A 19,560-nucleotide genomic window follows, 5' to 3' on the forward strand; every position below is an offset into this window, starting at 1 on the left:
CAAATATCTGGCTTCACCAGGAGCTGGGTGACTGGTTCAGAGTTCAGCTTGTTTCAGTACCAGGCCAGCCTCAAACTGGAAGATATAAATAATCTGTCTGGTGGCTCTACTGTAGCCTGTTGGACTGTGGCGCAAATTGATATTTGTGAAGGTCAGACTGATTCACTACAGCCGCTCAGATGTTAGGTAGGTGTTAAGGGCTCGCTAACGTGCTCAGAGGCATTAGAATACTTTTGCTGTCAGATCAGACACAATCAGCCCTGAGGTTACAGGTCACATCACAGCGATGCATTATGGGAATTTTAGTGTAGGATGAAGGTCAGACCGCGGCTGTGGTTTGTTTTGAAGATGAGTGAATGACTGCACGGCTCCAAATGTTCAAAGACTCATACAGTTTAAGTTTAAAGCTCATAGGTGGGTTAGGGGGGAGGTGTCACGAATGTAGTGCATGCGGGCGAGTGGAAGATGATCAGTGGTTCAGCGGTGGGTCAGTGTGTTCTGGGTTGGGGTAGGGGATTCCAAGATGGTAACCGAGGCTGGGCACGCTGCCACAGGGCCCAGCTCCAAACATGTGCCCCCTTTGAGAGGACCTAGACCGGCCCACCCTGCCTGCCGGCTGGCCGACTAGCAGGCATCAGGTTCTTACTGGGGAGAGGAGGGAGGGGAGCAGAGAGAGTGATTCACCCACTTTTATTAAGGGGCACAGATTGTCACTTGTAGTGCACACTGTCACACACACACACTCTCAACATCTATTCTCAGCCTCTGTCGACTCTGCTGCTATAATAGTGAGTAAGCCAGATTGCATGGTGGGGTACGCGGTGTGGCTGTGATAGCGTGCATCAGGCTTTCTGCTGTAGCAACAATACATTGCCATTTTGATTATTCTGTTGGGTTACTGGGGGTCATGAGTGAGGTGTGTGTGGTTGCGTTTGTCACTACTTGTCTGCTGACCGACCCTGTATTGTATGTGTGTTGGGAAAAGGTCAGTCGGCGTCATATTTTTGCACTCGGTGTTGGGACCCTCAGGTTTAGCATGAAGGTTGTTCTGTTCTAGGTCTGTACTAGTGAGAGAGGGGCTATTTATACTCTCTACCAGTGTCGGTGGCACTGGGCTCTCCACTGAGAACCACCAGAGCTGTCAGTGTGTGACTATCTACCCTGGGTGGCTCTTACTGTTATGAGTGACTGGTGCTGGCCCCCTCTGAACCAGTCCTTGCTCTTGACCGTTATGCCACTTGTCAACCACTAACTACTACTGTACTTAGCCAAGGTGACTGGCATCAGTTAACCAGGGTTGGGGTAAAAAACAAACAAAAAAACTTTAGGTTTTCTACTGGAAAAACACTGGTTATCACTGCCCAAACGGTTCGGATTAGGTGGAATATCTAAACCACCATTTGATTAATGGTTGTAGACTAAACCAACATAATAGAAAGGTGTAGCTCAATCATTTGCAAACATACAATTCCTCTTAAGTTATGGAAATGGATGAACTGGTTATCATGATAGAGCAATCTAATATCTAGGGGTCTACTATCACTGTGGTTTGTGCTGTCTTTTGCCTTGACTGTTTACTCATTGGCTCCTCGTGCCTCATCAGGTTTGAGGAAGTCCACTAAGAAGCGCAGCGAGTCTCCTCCAGCAGAGCTCCCCAGCTTTCGGCGGAGCACACGCCAGAAGACCACGGGCTCCTGCGCCAGCACCAGGTACTACAGCCTCCCACTGCTCTCAATGTCATCTCAACTTCTCCAGTCTAAAGCCCAAAGTCAATTGTAGTCGGTTGTATTTCAGTGTGTACAAAAAGTATTAAACAATACATCCAATATTTTATGGCAGAGGGTGGCTTCCTTGGCAATGCCTAATGAAATTGTCCCTGAGAAGTCGATCTTTCAGTCCATACGAAAGTGTGTAGTCAGCCATAACATGTTTAAAGGGGAAAATCCACTCCAGACATGAAACTCCTGTAAATGTGGTTATAGTCTATGTTCTGAGTGGGTAAAATAACTTTTTTCACCATGATTTAACTTCTAAGTTGACAGTGTGAAATCAGGAAATCGTGTTGTAACGCATCATCATGAAAAGGTTCTCGTCGCTGGAGATGGGGAATAACACACTATCACATTTCATAAGACTTTTAAAACAATTACCTGCACTCCAGATCGCCAACTCAGCTAATAGATGGTATGGGCATCAATCTGTCTATCGTCATGACAAAGTATATATCGCTTAGATGTGCTCAAACTAAACTGTGGACCAAATTATTCAACTCAGTTTCCCAATGCCCCGGGGCAGTGATTGGGGATATTGCCCTGTGTAGGGTGCCGTCTTTCAGATGGAACATTAAACTGGTGTCTTGACTCTCTGTGGTCACTAAAGATCCCATGGCACTTATCGTAAGAGTAAGGGTGTTAACCCCAGTGTCCTGGCTAAATTCCATGGCCACCTAATCATCCCCAGCTTCCAATTGGCTCATTCATCCCCCCCTCCTCTCCCCTGTAACTATTCCCCAGGTCTATGCTGTAAAGTGTTCTCAGTCAACTTACCTGGTCAAATAAGGGTTAAAAAATCTTCAACTTAACAGCATGCAATGCACATTTATCATATCCCTCCTTGCCCTGAGCTATGTCTGTGGGAAAGCATAGATTCGGTAAAGAGATTTATGGAATTCGACCAAAACAATGGAAACACAACACACGCGTCCCCCCCAGCTTATACAGACGGGAGTTAGAATTTAGCAGACATTTTTCCAAACCCGAAAAGGACTAAATATTATCCAGTGAAAACAGCTAAATATATCCAAATCGGATTTTAGTAACCACATTGTGAGCCTTTTAGAACTCCTAAATCATGACGAATATTCACCTTGTTAGATCAGATTTTTTGAATGGCCGCCAATGATGCATCCTTGCGCTTTCCCCGGCGTTCTACGTTCCATTGATCTCTTTACCACATGGGAAATGGCTGTTGCCATAGCAACATCCTTGAAGCAGACGATCTGCAGGTTGAACATGGTAAGAGTGCAGTTTGTTGATTTTACAGCTGGCTAGCTACTTCACATGCTAATATTGACTTTGATATTATTGCGTGTACCGGTAGTTACATTTGCTACCTAGCCAGCAGAGTGGGAGCGCGTTGCATTGTGGGTTTTGTAGTCGACTTGAGCTGCAACAGATTTCCACAAAAATGTCCACATGTTGCTAACCACCTTATTATAATGACAACATGAAAAATGTATTCTCAAATATTATTTAACACTGTAAATCATAGGAATTAGTGGTTTTGGGTGGATTATTCCTTTAAAGTAACTGTCCAGTGTTTCCAGATTTCTATGAAATATGACCCAGAATTACAATATGAGTGAAATAGTTTTCCTTCCAAAAGGAGTTTTTTTTCTTAAAGGGGTTTTTCCCCCTCCAATTTATTCTTTGGCCACATTATTTGGGTGTGAGTTAACAGAATATGTGTAACTTTTAAAATCGAGATTTTCACTGGACAGTTTAACCATTCAGGAATGTGAACATGCTTGTTGTCGGTACCTGCACATGTCTGCTCACAGGTGTGTGTGTATGTGAACATGCGTTCACATTGCGAAAGAGCAAGTGTGAGTTAGTGATGCCTTATGACCAGGAATGTCAGTTGTGCCGTCTCGTGTGTTTTTTTGTTAAAAAAACAAAGTAATTTAGCAGACGCTCTTATCCAGAGCGACTCACAGGAGCAATTAGGGTTAAGTGCCTTGCTCAAGGGCACATCGACAGATTTTTCATATAGTCGGCTTGGGGATTAGAACCAGCGACCTTTCGGTTACTGGCACAACGCTCTTAACTACTAAGCTACCTGCCGTGTTTGACTGTAGGCTCTGTGTGGTCTAGTTTGTTGCGCCGTCACTCACTGTCCCCCTCTGCCTTTTTCTCCCCCCCTGTCTGTGCAGTCGGCGAGGCTCAGGCCTGGGCAAGCGCGGGGCAGCCGAAGCTCGCCGACAAGAGAAGATGGCTGACTCGGACAACAACCAGGACGGGGCCAACTCCTCGGCCGCCCGCACTGACGAGGCCCCGCAGGGGGCTTCAGGGACAGGTACCTACTGCGGCCAGGGCACAGAGTTTTTCCTTTTCAGCTCGCATGGTCAGGAAACACTCAGTGCTACACCTATAATGGTACGCTACCTGCTTGTGGTAGCAGAGATTCTCTCCCCTTGGCCCTTAGTGGATCAAAACTTTTGGACTATCCCAAGAATTTCTGGTATGTGTTTGGTCTAAACGCATAGGAGCCAGCCTCTGCTTGGTGTAGCCGCTGCTTGGTTTGTGTGTGTGTATACACTAAAATATCATTGACTGTATTCCTGGGCCTGCCTGGGGGTTTATTACCCTTTACCTTATCTGCGAGAACTCTTTGTTTGACAAATGTATTGTCATTTTGATGATGATAAATGGCTGTTTAACTGTCCCTGTTTCTTCTTCTCTCTCCAGCTTCTAGCTCAGTTGCCGGAGCTGTTGGGATGACCACATCCGGTGAGAGCGAGTCCGATGACTCTGAAATGGGCAGACTCCAAGGTATGTCGATCACAGCTTTCCTTAGATACATGTGCCAATGTTCCTGTCTAATAAGAGTTCCCTGTCAGCCCTTGTTGGTGTTGCAGGGTCTTTGGTTGTTGTCTAACCTGGCTGTTTTCTCCCCACAGCCCTGCTGGAGGCCAGGGGTCTACCCCCACACCTCTTTGGGCCCTTGGGACCCCGCATGTCCCAGCTGTTTCACAGAACCATAGGCAGTGGAGCCAGTGAGTGCTACACCTTCTTGTCTGTGTCCAGAATCCATTTAATTACCGCTTAACATCTGTGTGCAGGATGTTTCCATTCTCTCTCAGGGGAGGGATGTTGAGTTCACTTATGTCTGCCTTTATTCTTCTAACCTGCTATTCACTCAACTCTAATCCAAGTGTGTGCTGACTGCACTCCTGGCAGGGCCCATATTAAAAATGTTTCTCAGAGGAGGAGTGCTGATCTAGGGTCTGATTCCCCCCCTTGCCATATAATCTTATTCAGTTTGATCTTAAAGGCTAAACTGATCCTATATCAGCACTCCTTCTCTTGCGAATACTAGCCATGCTGTTTAGTCTCTACTCTGACCTGCTTTATCTCTCCTCCCAGGCTCCAAGGCTCAGCAGCTGCTGCAGGGCCTGCAGGCCACCGGCGACGAGTCCCAGCAGCTCCAGGCCGCCATCGAGATGTGCCAGCTGCTGGTGATGGGCAACGAGGAGACGCTAGGAGGCTTCCCTGTGAAGAGCGTGGTGCCCGCTCTGGTGAGTCACTCAATGCTTTGTCCACCTTTTGTCTTTAATCATTTTACACTGTGTCTTGATTTGCCAAGTCTCTTAATCCCCTCGTCTCTTCCTCACAGATCACATTGTTACAGATGGAGCATAACTTTGACATTGTGAGTATCCTGGGCTTATATCTTTGGGGGGGGGGGGGGAACCCAGTGATATTTGATTTTCACCATGACATTAGGCCTACATTGCAGGTGCTAAAATGTTTCGCAAAGAGTGTGAAACAACACACTGTCTCAAAGTTACATATTGTTGCAAAATAAGCTGTACCTCAGCAAAGTGTTTGCTTTGGGGTTGTGCTTGTGAAATCTGTATCTTACCCCGTGCCTCTGCTCAGATGAACCACGCCTCCCGTGCTCTCACTTACATGATGGAGGCGCTGCCTCGGTCCTCTGCTGTGGTTGTGGACGCCATCCCCGTCTTCCTGGAAAAGGTAGGATGACCCCCCCGCTCAGGTTCAGTAGGCACCAAACACATGCTTTGAAACGGAAATGTTCTCATTAAAGTTTAAGTACTACCTAGTCCGTATGAAAAATGTCCCACCAATTCATGCCTACTGAATGCAACCCAGGTGTTCCTAGCCCACACGTTGTTCTTCTCACGTCTTCCATTTCTGTCATTCCCTCATGTACTTGTTCCCTCTTCATATGCGGTCATAAAACGGTGGTGGATATGCTAATAGCGCGCTCTCTCTCCTCTTTGTCTGCAGCTTCAGGTGATCCAATTCATTGACGTGGCGGAGCAGGCCCTGACTGCCTTGGAGATGTTGTCAAGGCGACACAGCAAAGCCATCCTGCAGGCTGTAAGTGTTGCTCCCTCTGGCTCAGCTCTGCCTCTCTCTCTCCATGTCATCATCTCTGCTCCCTACCCGGCTCTCATAGGCTCACCTTAAAATAAGTGTTGACGGTGGTGGCTGTATGTTAGATGTGCACCAGGGTTTCCATTGGCCGGAAATAGCCGGCTTTTGAAAAGAAAACACACACAATTTTTTTTTTAAACTGTTGCAGGCTGAAATGAGAGTAAAAAAAATCCCGTTGCAAAATAATGCTTTTTATTCATCGATTGAAATCCCAGTCGATGGAAATACATTTGACCACAATGCTTATCGGTCTATAGGTTAATCAGCATAATTTTTTTACATTCAATTGGCCTTTGTATTTTCGTTAGTCATGTATCTTATTTATCCAACACAACTAACACACGCGCACATCATACAGAGACTATATTGAGCGGGATTTCTCCTGCAGCTCATCAGCTGGTTGCTGCTGGAGTGAAATTGGCTTTTTATAAGCCTAATCTTTGTGCAACAATTTGTAAATGCAATCGCGTGTTAACAGTTTTGGTGCACGATTTAAAAATAGCGATTTTGATTTCTCAATGTGTAATTGAAGCGCGCAGCCCATTCACCATTCAAGTGCAGGCAACCGTGGCGCAGTGGTCTCCTGAGTGGCGCAGTGGTCTAAGGCACTGCATCGCAGTGCTAACTGTGCCACTAGAGATCCTGGTTCGAATCCAGGCTCTGTCGCAGCCGGCCGCGACCGGGAGACTCATGGGCGGCGAAACAATTGGCCCAGCGTCGTCCAGGGTAGGGGAGGGAATGGCCGGCAGGGATGTAGCTCGGTTGATAGAGCATGGCGTTTGCAAGGCCAGGGTTGTGGGTTCGATTCCCACGGGGGGCCAGTATAAAAAAATATGTGTTCACTAACTGTAAGTCGCTCTGGATAAGAGCGTCTGCTAAATGACGTAAATGTAAACAGGCTAGCAATGTGTCACACACCACTTTACAATGTGAGCTGGAGGCAATATGCATTTTGAAAACATAGTTAATTGTTTGAAACCTGAATGTTTTATTTCATATTATGAGGCATGCCTTACCTTGCTTCAATGTAGCCTATAGGCAAAATCCCACCATGGAAACTTAGATGCAATTTTTTATAAAGACTTCATAGGTGGCGCGTGAGTTTGAAGTTTGGGGAAGCTTACGATTTATCCTGCCATTTCTACCGTTCTGCATGCCAGTTATGATTTTCAAATGCGCATTTAAATAATAACATTTTCATTGTCATATGATAATCATAAAAATTACTGCGAGATCACCAGCCTCTACCATATGGACACATTGATACACCGTGATCCATTGGTGGCTAAAGAAATGAGTGCATGGAACTCAGCCTATAGACCAATGCAGCAGTAGGCCTGTAACTTTCATTGCTCTTTCACACTGAGGATTGGTGATTATCGAGGGGGAGATTGTTGGAAAGGTTTTTCAAATAGCTTACTGTGAGAAGGAGCACGGTAAATGACTGTAATACATGCATTAGCAGATGAATGTAACCAAATGACGGGGTTTAACGGTACATTAACTACTGGTGACGTATGTAATGGGGTATTGATTTTTTTTTTTTTTGCGAATGGCAAAACATTCACAATGAATACTCAAGAATTGGTGGGAAACAGCTGAGCCATTCTGGAGAGAGACTTGCCTATATCTTCGCCACACACCTCTCCCCTTGTCTCAACATTTTAATTTATAGTCGACACATTATCTTCACACATTTTGGATGCTTTTCACTGACAGCCACAACTCTAGAATCAGCTATATATTTTTTAAGAAGCTCGGCTATAAAAAAAAAAAAAAAGCTTTTTAGAACTCCTAAATGAAAGAAAGTTGATTTATTTTATTCATTTCTGTATAGACAGGAGTAATTATATAATTTTGGCAAAATTTACTTCCCTATTGGACCCAACGCTATGCCATTTCTCTCCTGTTCTACTGGTTTTCATATCAACTTTCTTTCATTGTCCAGAAGCCAAAGGCACAACCCTAGTTGTTGCATCTTTAGATTCCCCCTCTAAGTTTCTAACAGTTTCATCTGTCACATATGGAACCGCTATCAGGTGCGCTGTTTAGAATGGTGGTTTCCCAGGTGTGATGTTTAGAATGGTGTTTTCCCAGGTGTGATGTTTAGAATTGTGGTTTCCCAGGTGTGATGTTTAGAATGGTGGTTTCCCAGGTGTGATGTTTAGAATGGTGGTTTCCCAGGTGTGATGTTTAGAATGGTGGTTTCCCAGGTGTGATGTTTAGAATGGTGGTTTCCCAGGTGTGATGTTTAGAATGGTGGTTTCCCAGGTGTGATGTAATAATAGTATGCCATTTATCCAAAGCGACTTACAGTCATGTGTGCATACATTTTTTTATGTATGGGTAGTCCCGGGGATCGAACCCACTACTCTGGCGTTACAAGTGCCATGCTCTACCAATTGAGCTACAGAGGACCGCATGTTTAGAATGGTGTTTTCCCGCAAATTGCATTTTGGCAAATGTTTGAAAACGACGTTCTATTGGCTGCTTCATTACATGAGTTGCATGTTCTGTTAAAATGCTTTACCATAATCTAAATGGAATTTCTGTCATTCTGAGCACCATGCCCTGATGGGTTATGCACACAATGCATATGGGTCTGGTGAATTTTTCAAATGGATGGTAAATTAAAATCATCCCGGTCACGTTGTCCAGTGCCACATCTTCCAAACGGAAACCTTGTTGTGCAGAGATGCATAAATGTAATATTTAAAATGTTGTGTGTAGAGATGAACGGAAGCCATTTTGAATTCAACCATTTGATGGTCAGAGATCCCTCAGTGTTAATAAATGTTTGCTGTATTATAGTTGTACAGAATAAGAATCACTTAATAAATGAAAGGGAGTGGAATAGCCATTTTGAATTGACACATTTGATGGTCCCCCCTCCTGTCCCACTTTATTTTGAAAGGTAAATCTGTCCCCATATGTGCCATCTATCCCTATCCTGTTTAACTGTGTGATGTTTCCTGTGTCGTGCAGGGTGGCCTGGCTGACTGTCTGCTGTACTTGGAGTTCTTCAGCATCAATGCCCAGAGGAACGCCCTGGCCATTGCCGCCAACTGCTGCCAGAGCATCACCCCTGACGAGTTCCACTTTGTCTCTGACTCCCTGCCACTGCTGACCCAGAGACTCTCACACCAGGTACACACACATTCACCTTTTACATGCTCTGCTATATTGCAGGTGAGATTGGTGTTGTCTGTGGCATGTTACCTGTGAAGACGTGTCAATTGTCTAATGTGGTTATTCTTCCCCCCCCCACGTACAGGATAAGAAATCCGTTGAAAGCACTTGTCTCTGTTTTGCCAGGCTGGTGGACAACTTTCAACACGAGGAGGTGAGTGAGGCGGTTCTACTCGACACGTTTCTATGGCTCTAACATCTCTCACCCTCCTGAACAGACCCATGATGACATCATCACTATGACTGACACTTGACCTCTGTGTGACCGCTGTCCACAGAACCTGCTGCAGCAGGTGGCCTCGCGGGACCTGCTGACCAACATCCAACAGCTGCTGGTGGTCACCCCGCCCGTGCTCAGCTCGGGCATGTTCATCATGGTGGTGCGCATGTTCTCCCTCATGTGCTCCAACTGCCCCTGTCTGGCCGTGCAGCTCATGAAGCAGAGTGAGTGGCTCACGCAGACGCACACTCTTACACACTTCCTATCGTTGTGTATTTACACTACTCACTTGAATAAAGCCTAACAATGCAGCTTTATAATGACAGTCTAAATGCCTCCATGGCCAAAGTCCCTGACTGTATCTATTTATTTGTCTTTGTTCAGATATTGCGGAGACTCTGCGCTTCCTTCTGTGCGGAGCGGCCAACGGTAGCTGCCAGGAGCAGATTGACCTGGTGCCCAGGAGCCCCCAGGAGCTCTATGAGCTCACCTCACTCATCTGGTAAGGAACCCCCTCTGCTGCTGCTCTCAACTTTACAACAAACTGTTTTACCCAAATGGTGGACGTGCATAAAGATGGCGTCCTCCATGCACGCACCACAGATGCCTTGTTTGCAAAGTTCACTGATTCACTTTGCTTACTGTTTGTTGTCCCCCCCACCAGCGAGCTGATGCCCTGCCTGCCCAGAGAAGGCATCTTTGCTGTGGACCTCATGCTGAAGAAGGGCAGTGCCCAGGCCACAGAGGGGGCCATCTGGCAGTGGAGGGACGACCGGGGCCTGTGGCACCCCTACAACCGCATCGACAGCCGCATCATTGAGGTAAAGGACAGACATGCCGCTCCGCTCCATTTTAGGGAATTTCCTTTCTTCCAGACTTGGGGCCCAGAGTTTCTCCTCTTCAGGTCAGGTGGTCAGGAAAAACTCTGGGCCCTACCTATACTACAACGTAGACTGTTTGTCTTCATATGTTGTGAGCTGTGTGAATCCCCTGTTCAGCCCAGTGTTACACTAACGTCTGGGGGTGTCTGGTTCTCTCTTCCTCTCCAGACGGCCCACCAGAACGGAGAGGATGAGATCAGCCTGTCCACCCTGGGCCGTGTCTACACCATCGACTTCAACTCTATGCAGCAGATCAACGAGGACACTGGCACAGCACGGGGTATCCAGAGGAAACCCAACCCCTTAGCCAACCCCACTACTGGTGAGAGACACACACCACCATTACCTCTAGTCATAGATTATCCCCAACCTGGTGTCAGTTGTATGCGTCTCATGTCAGTTGCTGTAGTATGATGCCCTGATTTGGTTCTGAGACTAGCTCTATTCACCTGAAAAGATACATTTTATAGATTGCTATAGACCCAGTGGAGAAAGGTGTCACTGCCCCAAGTTATTGTTTCTTTTATTTTTATTGAACCTTTTGAACCAGGTAGTCCAATTGAGGGCAGATTACCTCTTTCCCAATGGAGACATGCTCAATAGAGGCATCTCTTTGTAAACTCTTGTGAAATTGAACAGGCTGCTTCTTTCTGTCTTCTGCACTAGCTGAGGGAATCCAATTTCTCGTTTTGAGTCAAAAGAGCTATCAAATCTGACATGAGTTTTCCCCTGTCTGTCCCCCAGGGGGTCACCAGGAGGTGAGGCGGGAGGACGCACGGGCCCAGCTGATGAAGGAGGACCCTGAGCTGGCCAAGTGCTTCATCAAGACCCTGTTCGGGGTGCTGTACGAAGTGTACAGCTCGTCGGCGGGCCCAGCCGTCAGACATAAGTGCCTCCGAGCCATCCTCAGGATCATCTTCTTCGCCGATGCCGAGCTCCTCAAGGACGTGCTGAGGAACCACGCTGTGTCCAGGTGAACTTTTGAGTCAAGATGGCTGCCTCCATGGACCAAAAAAAAATAGCCAGTATGGCATGTGTCTTTACACTACACCTGAACCTGTGTTTGTCTGTTTCCTTCTCCCAGTCACATTGCCTCCATGCTGTCCAGCCAGGACCTGAAGATTGTAGTGGGCTCTCTGCAGATGGCTGAGATCCTCATGCAGAAGCTGCCCGACGTATTCAGTGTCTTCTTCAGAAGAGAAGGTAATAGATCCTGCCTGAGCCTGCGTCTCGTCCCTAGAGGAGCTGACCTGTAATGATCCAAAACACCCAGCTGAAACACAGCTCTTTTCTAGCACCAGGAGCTGCTGTTCAGAGGACCTGTTATGATGGATCCTCCACTGCTGTTTGAGCTTCAATGTTTTTTAGCAAAGTCATAAAATGGAGATATCACACCACAATGTGCTTATGTTGTGGACCACAACAGATTTTCCCTGATTTATTTAATCACAATTTCTGACCGTCTTCAATATCAGAGAATTGGGAAAATAGTAATTTCACTGTATTCCATCTCCCCTCTGCCCTCTCCAGGTGTGATGCACCAGGTGAAGAACCTGGCTGAGTCGGAGGCCTTCCTCACCAGTCCCCCAAAGGCGTGCACCAGCGGCACGGCTAGCCTGTGTACCACCACCATCAGCACTGCGACCACTACTTTGGCCACCAACGCCACCCCAGACCTGGGCTCACCTAGCTTCCAGCACAGCATGGACGACTCACTGGACCTCAGCCCACAGGGGTGAGAGAACACGAATACTAAATACACGTGAATGTGCACGTATTCAGAGGTCAGATACCACACACAAGTACACTCACACACTCCTCCATAGAACAACATTCATCTCTCCCTCTCTCCTAGGCGATTAAGTGATGTGCTGAAGAGAAAACGTCTGCCTAAGAGAGGGCCCAGAAGGCCCAAGTACTCTCCTCCCAGGGATGATGACAAAGTAGACAATCAGGGTAATTGTTATTGGAACTCTCATACAATCTCTGAGACTGGATGCAATTGGTTATCACAGGTGATACAAATAGTGCTAAATGTCAATGATACATTTGTAGTTGTAAAGGTAAAATTCCTTGGTGTGTGTGTGTATATACAGTACCAGTCAAAAGTTTGGAGACCTACTCATTCAAGGGTTTTTCTTTTCTTTTTATTTACATTATAGAATAATAGTGAAGACATCAAAACGATGAAATAACACATATGGAATATATTTTAGAATCTTCAAAGTAGCCACCCTTTGCCTTGATGACAGCTTTGCACACTCTTGGCATTCTCTCAACCAGCTTCATGAGGAATGCTTTTCCAACAGTCTTGATGGAGTTCCCACAAATGCTTAGCACTTGTTGGCTGCTTTTCCTTCACTCTGCGGTCCAACTCATGCCAAACCATCTCAATTGGATTGGGTGATTGTGGAGGCCAGGTCATCTGATGCAGCACTCTCCTTGGTCAAATAGCCCTTACACAGCCTGGAGGTGTGTTTTGGGTCATTATCCTGTTGAAAAACAGATGATAATCCCACTAAGCGCAAACCAGATGGGACACACCATCACACCTCCTCCATGTGTCATGCAGAGATCATCCGTTCACCTAATCTGCGTCTCGTAAAGACACGGTGGTTGGAACCAAAAATCTCAAATTTGGGCTCCAGACCAAAGGACAGATTTCCACCAGTCTAATGTCCATTGCTTATGTTTCTTGGCCCAAGCAAGTCTCTTATTATTTGTGTCCTTTAGTAGTGGATTCTTGAAGGCCTGATTCACGCATTCTCCTCTGAACAGTTGATGTTGAGATGTGTCTTACTTGAACACTGTGAAGCATTTATTTGGCTGCAATTTCTGAGGCTGGTAACTCTATTGAACTTATCCTCTGCAGCAGAGGTAACTCTGGGTCTTCCTTTTCTGTGGTGGTCTTCATGAGAGCCAGTTTCATCATAGCGCTTGATGGTTTTTGTGACTGCACTTGAAGAAACTTTCAAAGTTCTTGAAATTTTCCGGATTGACAGACCTTCATGTCTTAACGTAATGATGGACTGTCATTTCTCTTTGCTTATTTGAGCTGTTCTTGCCATAATATGGACTTGGTCTTTTACCAAATAAGGCTTCTGTATACCACCCCTACCTTGTCACAACACAACTGATTGGCTCAAACGCTTTAAGAAGGAAAGAAATTCCACAAATTAACAAGGCACACCTGTTAATTGAAATGCATTCCAGGTGACTACCTCATGAAGCTGGTTGAGAGAATGCCAAGAGAGTGCAAAGCTGCCATCAAGGCAAAGGGTGGCTACTTTGAAGAATCTCAAATATTAAATATATTTTGATTTGTTTAACACTTTTGGTTACTACATGATTCCATATGTAGAAAATAGTCCAAATAAAGAAACCCTTGAATGAGTAGGTGTGTCCAAACTTTTGACTGGTACTGTATGTATTATTTTTATTACATTTTTTTTACCATAAAGTCGATGCTTCAAAATTGGTTCTCATTTACGTTAATTCAAATCAACAATATTCAGCACTGTATGGTATCTGCAGCCAGCCGCTACTCTGGCTGGACTGTTCAGTACTCAGTGCAAGAGCAACTCGGCATATGGCATCGTTGGTCTCCATGCCTCTTTGTGGCTGCAGTCCTGGTATATCTGTTGAGACATTTATGCAGAATGCTAACTGATACTTGTGATTTCTTGACATAAATACAGCATGACTTCATTCTTTAAAAACCACCAGAGAATCTGTTGTCTGTTTCAAACAACTATAAGTGTTTCCCAAACTTGGTCCTAAGGACCCCAAGGGGTGCACGTTTTGGTTTTTACCCTAGCACTACACAGCTGATTGAAATCTACTAATCATCAAGCTTTGATTATTTGAATCCGCTGTCTAGTGTTAGGGCAAAAACCAAAACGTGCACCCCTTTGGGGTCCCCAGGACCGAGTTTGGGACACGCTCAACTATAGGGTATCATTTGAAATTTGTTTCATCCTGTGACTAACCATTCTACCATTCCTACAGCCAAGAGTCCTACCACTACTCAGTCCCCCAAATCCTCCTTCTTGGCCAGTCTGAACCCCAAGACCTGGGGCAAGCTGGGCGCCCAGACCAACAGCACCAACTCTGAGCCCTCTCGCACGGCCGGGGTGAGTGGCCTGGCACGCGCGCTTCCCAAGGACTCTGTCTCCAACAACAGGTACGACGGAAATGATTACGGTGGTGGAGGTGGTAATGATGATAGTGTTGTTGGTGATTATCATTGGCTCTCTCAGAAAATGTTGCTAGGGCTGCGTTCGGTACGTAAAATGGGGTGCAACGGTGCTGTTCTGAAAGATCAGTTAAAATGTCGAGTTGTTTGGTTGTGCAAATATGATCATTCAAAAATGCACCGCTGCCCTTTAAATATGTTACTCATTGCTTCAAGGCACACCCCACCATACGCCGTAAACACACCTCAGTCTGTTCAAGAACGTTGAACGTTTTGTGGAAAGGTGTTGTTCAGTACGGACTGTCACGCAACGTAGCAAGAGTTTAATGAAACTCATTTTGCCCCTCATTTGGCAGTCCTGAGGGCCGCACTTAAAATTGAATGGGCTCGAGGGCCTGATCCGGCTCTTGGGCTGTATGTTTGACACCCCCGGTTTAATCAAAGCAAATGCACCCAAGCTGTCAAATCTTCAATTCCTTCTGGATCCAAGGTCTCTCCCCTCGGACAACCTCCTCCAATGGGCTTTGCGAGGTAGTCAAGGAATTAAGGACTGGAGGAAAGAAGACAGCCATGGTGTTGGTAGTAATGGTGGTGATGATAATGACGATGGTTTCATTCCTCCCCCAGGGACAAGATCAAGGCTTGGATCAAAGAGCAGGCCTGTAAGTTTGTGGTGCGCTACTTCAACACTGAAAACATTGATGGCAGCAACCCCGCACTAAATGTACTACAGAGACTCTGCACCGCCACGGAACAGCTCAGCCTGCAGGTACTGTACTGTACTCCACAACAGTCTCTCACGTTGTAGTGTTGCACACTATGATAGTAATTAGTTTACATATTGGAGACTGCTTTGGAGACCCTGTTCGCTAATACTAATTTGAGAAAGCAGCTGTTTGTTTTTCTTTGCTGTGTTGATGGTACCGGGTACTATCTACATTGCTAGCTAAAGACGAGGTCATTAAGGTATGATGGCGAGTGACTTGGGTTATGATAACGTTCTTGACCGCTGTCACACCCCCAATTCCCCTCCAGATGGACGGTGGCGTGGAGTGCCTTGTGGAGATCTGCAGCATCGTGTCAGAGTCGGACGTGTCATCGTTCGAGATCCAGCACAGCGGCCTGGTCAAGCAGCTGCTGCTCTACCTGACCTCCAGCAGTGACCGTGACCTGGTCAGCCGTGACGTCCGCCTCAAGAGGTTCCTGCACGTCTTCTACGGTTGCCCGGTAAGGCTGTTCGGCTGGTCTGAAGCACAGAACTAGAATGAGATTCTGTTTCTATCAGAAGCTTGTCTTTCGCCCGATGAAGACTTTATCCTTTCTCAGTATCCAGTGACTGACAATGTAGCCAACTAATAGACCGTGGCAGAGACTGGAGCTGAGGGCATCTTAAAAATAAAAAAACATTTATGTCTAGGAAGGATGTCAGACAAACAAATAGGCCATGTTGCGCTAGTAGGGCCTGAAGTTTTTCCCTGACCACTTCAGATTGACCTGACCAGGAAAAACTCAAGGCCCTAGTTATTGGCTATACAACTCATGGCTCTAAATACAGTATAAAGCCAGTATGAGGGTTTGCGCTCAGGCTAGAATGAATGCCGGCTGGACTGTGTATATAGATATTTTTTCTCCTAGAGTTCATAAGGTACTCACTCAACCGAGCCCCGCCTTTTGTGGCCTACTAAAGTATTGCATCTGTATCTATTGCTTATAATATTGTTATGTAGCCTAGACCAGTGCTTCCCAATTCCGGTCCTCGAGTACCCACAACGGCGCACATTTTTCTTGTAGACCCGAGCAAAAACATTTGAACTCATTGAGGGCTTGATGAGTAGTTGACAAGTTGAATCAGGTGTGTTTGTCCGGTGGTACAACACATCTGGAGTTGGGAAACACTGGCCTAGACTGTTGTCTTTTTTCAATTATATGTGACATTTGAATTACCGTTTTTTTTAAATTTTATTTTTTTATTCTACATATTCCCTGTTTATATATTGTTGACTTCCTATTCGCCAGTATCTAATGAACTATAGCTGGTTATACTCTGTAGAAAACTGACAAAGGGAGGAACTACCTAAACTTAACCAATAATAAATGCTTATTTTCATTTTCTTTTGCAAAACATTTTTGTACGGTATGCCCTGATGAATACGACTCTAGTCTTTGCAGGTTGTTTGAAGCGTGTCCCTCCTGTGTTTTGCCCTTCCAGATCCCGGGGATGGAGCCGGCAGGCCGCCTGGAGCCGTCTGAGAACGGGCCCTTGCTGTCACTGGTGCACAAGATGAACAACTGCCTAAGTCAGATGGAGCAGTTCCCTGTCAAGGTGCATGACTTCCCCAGTGGCAACGGCAACGGGAGCAGGTTAGTTCATTTACCTAGTCCCGTCTCTTCCTTCAATCTCTTTGTTCCTTTTGTTCCACAAACCCTCTCTTTTTTTAATGTCAGTTATTCACTAATGTGTGGTTACTTTAATGTGTGATACCCATATAGACTTCAATAGGGCCAATGGGCATAGGTCAAGGAAGGGGACTTGCCAGTATTTACCTCTGTATCATTGTGATCTTGTCTGTTGACGTGTGTCTCCCCTTCAGAGGGTCTCAGGCCCTGAAGTTCTTCAACACACACCAACTCAAGTGTCAGCTGCAGAGGCACCCGGACTGCACCAATGTGAAGCAGTGGAAGGGGGGCCCGGTGAAGATCGACCCCCTTGCCTTGGTACAGGCCATTGAACGCTACCTGGTGGTCCGAGGTGAGCACTGGGAAAACTGTCTCTTTGCATTGAGTTACTGACTTGACTTAAGCCCTTTCACTCTGTGAGGAGCATAGGTCACCCACAAATGATCTTCATTCAACTGGGCTGCTTTCTCAACTTCCTTCCCAGAGTTTTTCTGTTCTAGAATGTCTCCTTGTTTTACTGACATTTATGGGTAACATGCCGATGTGCTCAATGGGACTTTTGTTTGTCTCTACAGGTTACGGACGAATCAGAGAGGAGGACGAGGACAGTGACGATGATGGTTCAGACGATGAAATTGACGAATCGCTGGTACGTAGCTACAATGTCCTTGCAAAATAACCTCCATATCGAATAATACCTCTTCCCCCACCAATAACTAATTCTGTTACTGCCAACCCTAACTTGACCACCATAACTTGACCGTCTATCCCTGTCCAGGCGGCCCAATTCCTGAACTCTGGCAGCGTGCGCCACCGGCTGCAGTTCTACATCGGCGACCACCTGCTGCCCTACAACATGACGGTGTACCAGGCGGTGCGGCAGTTCAGCCTGCAGGCAGAGGAGGAGAGGGAGTCCACGGACGACGAGGCCAACCCGCTCGGACGGGCCGGCATCTGGACCAAAACCCACACCATATGGTAGCCTTTCTATAACAAACACAACAAGGGCCTAAAATGTTATTTTTGGTCCACCAGCCACTGTGGCATGTAGATAAGAGAATCTACCGGCCCCTCAGATTTAATTTTATCAGCCAAAATGTTGTTTTTGCATAAAACAGATGACCATGCTTTGTAACGTTTCTAAAACACGAATGTATTAGTAAGAAGTAGTGGTATATTGATCAATTTCATTTTTTGTGTCCTCTGTCTTTTAATTAAAATATCAAAGACAATGTTCAGCTGCCCCTTTAAGGGCGCCAGGTTACCGTGGTGTGAGATTTGGCGTCTAAGGCGTCTCTTCGCTATCAGTTGAAGCAGCAGACTCAAACTATTGTTGAAAAACAACCGAACTTGTGAACAAGGCAATGTAAATAGCTAAGAAACACAAGGACAAAGTCTCACTTTGTAAACTTTGGAGTAAATTAGACCTACTTCTATGACTGTGCCTCCAAAAATATATCGATCAGCACTTCACTCAGTGAGCTTAGCTCCCCTGCCAGGCAGTGTTGCTGTGTGTGGTGTGATATAGGATTAGTATTTATTTGTGCAATGAGCAGCTATGAAACAAAACAGCAGAAATGCTTTGAAAAACAGCTACTGCAGTATTTTTCTAACTCTTTAAGTATAAGCACATGCAATTGTCTATTTTTATTCGCGAATATAATGCTCACACTGTAGAGCCCTGCAAATTGACCACCTGCCAAAGTGGCTGGTGAAATAGACATTCTTACCTGCCAATAGCTAAATCTACCTGCATTTGGCCCTGAACACAATTGACTGATGTTTATAGTGGGTGGCTGTTAGGGTTGTGCATTGTAGCCACCTTCCCTGAGAAGTCTCACACATGTCTAATAGATGGCTGAGTTGGTGAACAAATGCAACTGACATGGCAATGTAGTCACGTTCCCCGAGATGCTTTCCACAGACACGCTCTCTATCCCATCAGGTATAAGCCAGTGAGGGAGGATGAGGATGGCAGTAAGGATGCGGTGGGAGGGAAAAGGGGCCGGGCACAGACTGCCCCCACCAAGACCTCGCCCCGCAACGCCAAGAAACAGGACGAGCTGTGGCACGGTAGGAACCACTGCCACCACCTCTGGGCCTAGACAGGTGGTGTGGGTGTCTGTGTTGTCTACTGGCCTGGAGACTGAGAGACTAGTTCTGCTGGTTTCTTTTGTAGTGCAACTCTAAAGTACTCATTACAGTGGGGATGAAGTGATCTGACCTGCTTCTCCTGCTTGAAAAAAGTTAACGGCCCCTTCTTTTAAACCACTGGAGAAAACCCCTCACAATGATCTCAAACTGTGTTCTTAATCAAGTCTATTGTTATTATAGTCGAAGTAACAAAAATAAAAGAATCCCAATCAAAATCCATCAGTTTAATCTAGAGATGTTTTTTTTATGAACTCAATCCACCGCAACTGCCTATGTCGGCCTTCCGCATCTGCGGTGGAAGGTGGCCGAGCTACAGCGGTGCTTGTCAGCCAATGAGACATG

General features: G+C 46.0%; 1 protein-coding gene and 1 non-coding gene across 7 annotated transcripts in view; both read left to right on the forward strand.

Annotated features, from left to right (window-relative positions):
• LOC121564406 (E3 ubiquitin-protein ligase TRIP12) overlaps positions 1 to 19,560 on the forward strand; it is a 42,105-nt gene that overhangs the window by 13,703 nt on the left and 8,842 nt on the right. For 4 of the 6 annotated variants that reach the window (XM_041875756.2, XM_041875758.2, XM_041875766.2 and 1 more), the window contains 26 exons: positions 1,604 to 1,709; positions 3,923 to 4,074; positions 4,467 to 4,550; positions 4,679 to 4,774; positions 5,145 to 5,296; positions 5,395 to 5,430; positions 5,661 to 5,756; positions 6,033 to 6,125; positions 9,168 to 9,329; positions 9,457 to 9,525; positions 9,650 to 9,815; positions 9,976 to 10,093; positions 10,256 to 10,412; positions 10,641 to 10,794; positions 11,217 to 11,445; positions 11,557 to 11,675; positions 12,003 to 12,207; positions 12,328 to 12,428; positions 14,481 to 14,655; positions 15,295 to 15,436; positions 15,703 to 15,894; positions 16,877 to 17,028; positions 17,259 to 17,416; positions 17,640 to 17,713; positions 17,843 to 18,042; positions 19,010 to 19,137. In XM_041875756.2, the coding sequence (XP_041731690.1) occupies positions 1,604 to 1,709; positions 3,923 to 4,074; positions 4,467 to 4,550; positions 4,679 to 4,774; positions 5,145 to 5,296; positions 5,395 to 5,430; positions 5,661 to 5,756; positions 6,033 to 6,125; positions 9,168 to 9,329; positions 9,457 to 9,525; positions 9,650 to 9,815; positions 9,976 to 10,093; positions 10,256 to 10,412; positions 10,641 to 10,794; positions 11,217 to 11,445; positions 11,557 to 11,675; positions 12,003 to 12,207; positions 12,328 to 12,428; positions 14,481 to 14,655; positions 15,295 to 15,436; positions 15,703 to 15,894; positions 16,877 to 17,028; positions 17,259 to 17,416; positions 17,640 to 17,713; positions 17,843 to 18,042; positions 19,010 to 19,137 (3,516 nt within the window). The remainder of the gene's footprint in view (positions 1 to 1,603; positions 1,710 to 3,922; positions 4,075 to 4,466; positions 4,551 to 4,678; positions 4,775 to 5,144; positions 5,297 to 5,394; positions 5,431 to 5,660; positions 5,757 to 6,032; positions 6,126 to 9,167; positions 9,330 to 9,456; positions 9,526 to 9,649; positions 9,816 to 9,975; positions 10,094 to 10,255; positions 10,413 to 10,640; positions 10,795 to 11,216; positions 11,446 to 11,556; positions 11,676 to 12,002; positions 12,208 to 12,327; positions 12,429 to 14,480; positions 14,656 to 15,294; positions 15,437 to 15,702; positions 15,895 to 16,876; positions 17,029 to 17,258; positions 17,417 to 17,639; positions 17,714 to 17,842; positions 18,043 to 19,009; positions 19,138 to 19,560) is intronic. The other 2 variants (XM_041875764.2, XM_041875759.2) reach the window with 2 other exon arrangements.
• On the forward strand, positions 13,986 to 14,124 carry LOC121567223. Its single transcript, XR_006001074.1, has one exon. It is a non-coding gene; the product is annotated as a small nucleolar RNA SNORA8 (small nucleolar RNA).

The sequence above is a fragment of the Coregonus clupeaformis genome, chromosome 5 (genome assembly GCF_020615455.1).
Source record: "Coregonus clupeaformis isolate EN_2021a chromosome 5, ASM2061545v1, whole genome shotgun sequence".
Classification (NCBI taxonomy): domain Eukaryota; kingdom Metazoa; phylum Chordata; class Actinopteri; order Salmoniformes; family Salmonidae; genus Coregonus; species Coregonus clupeaformis.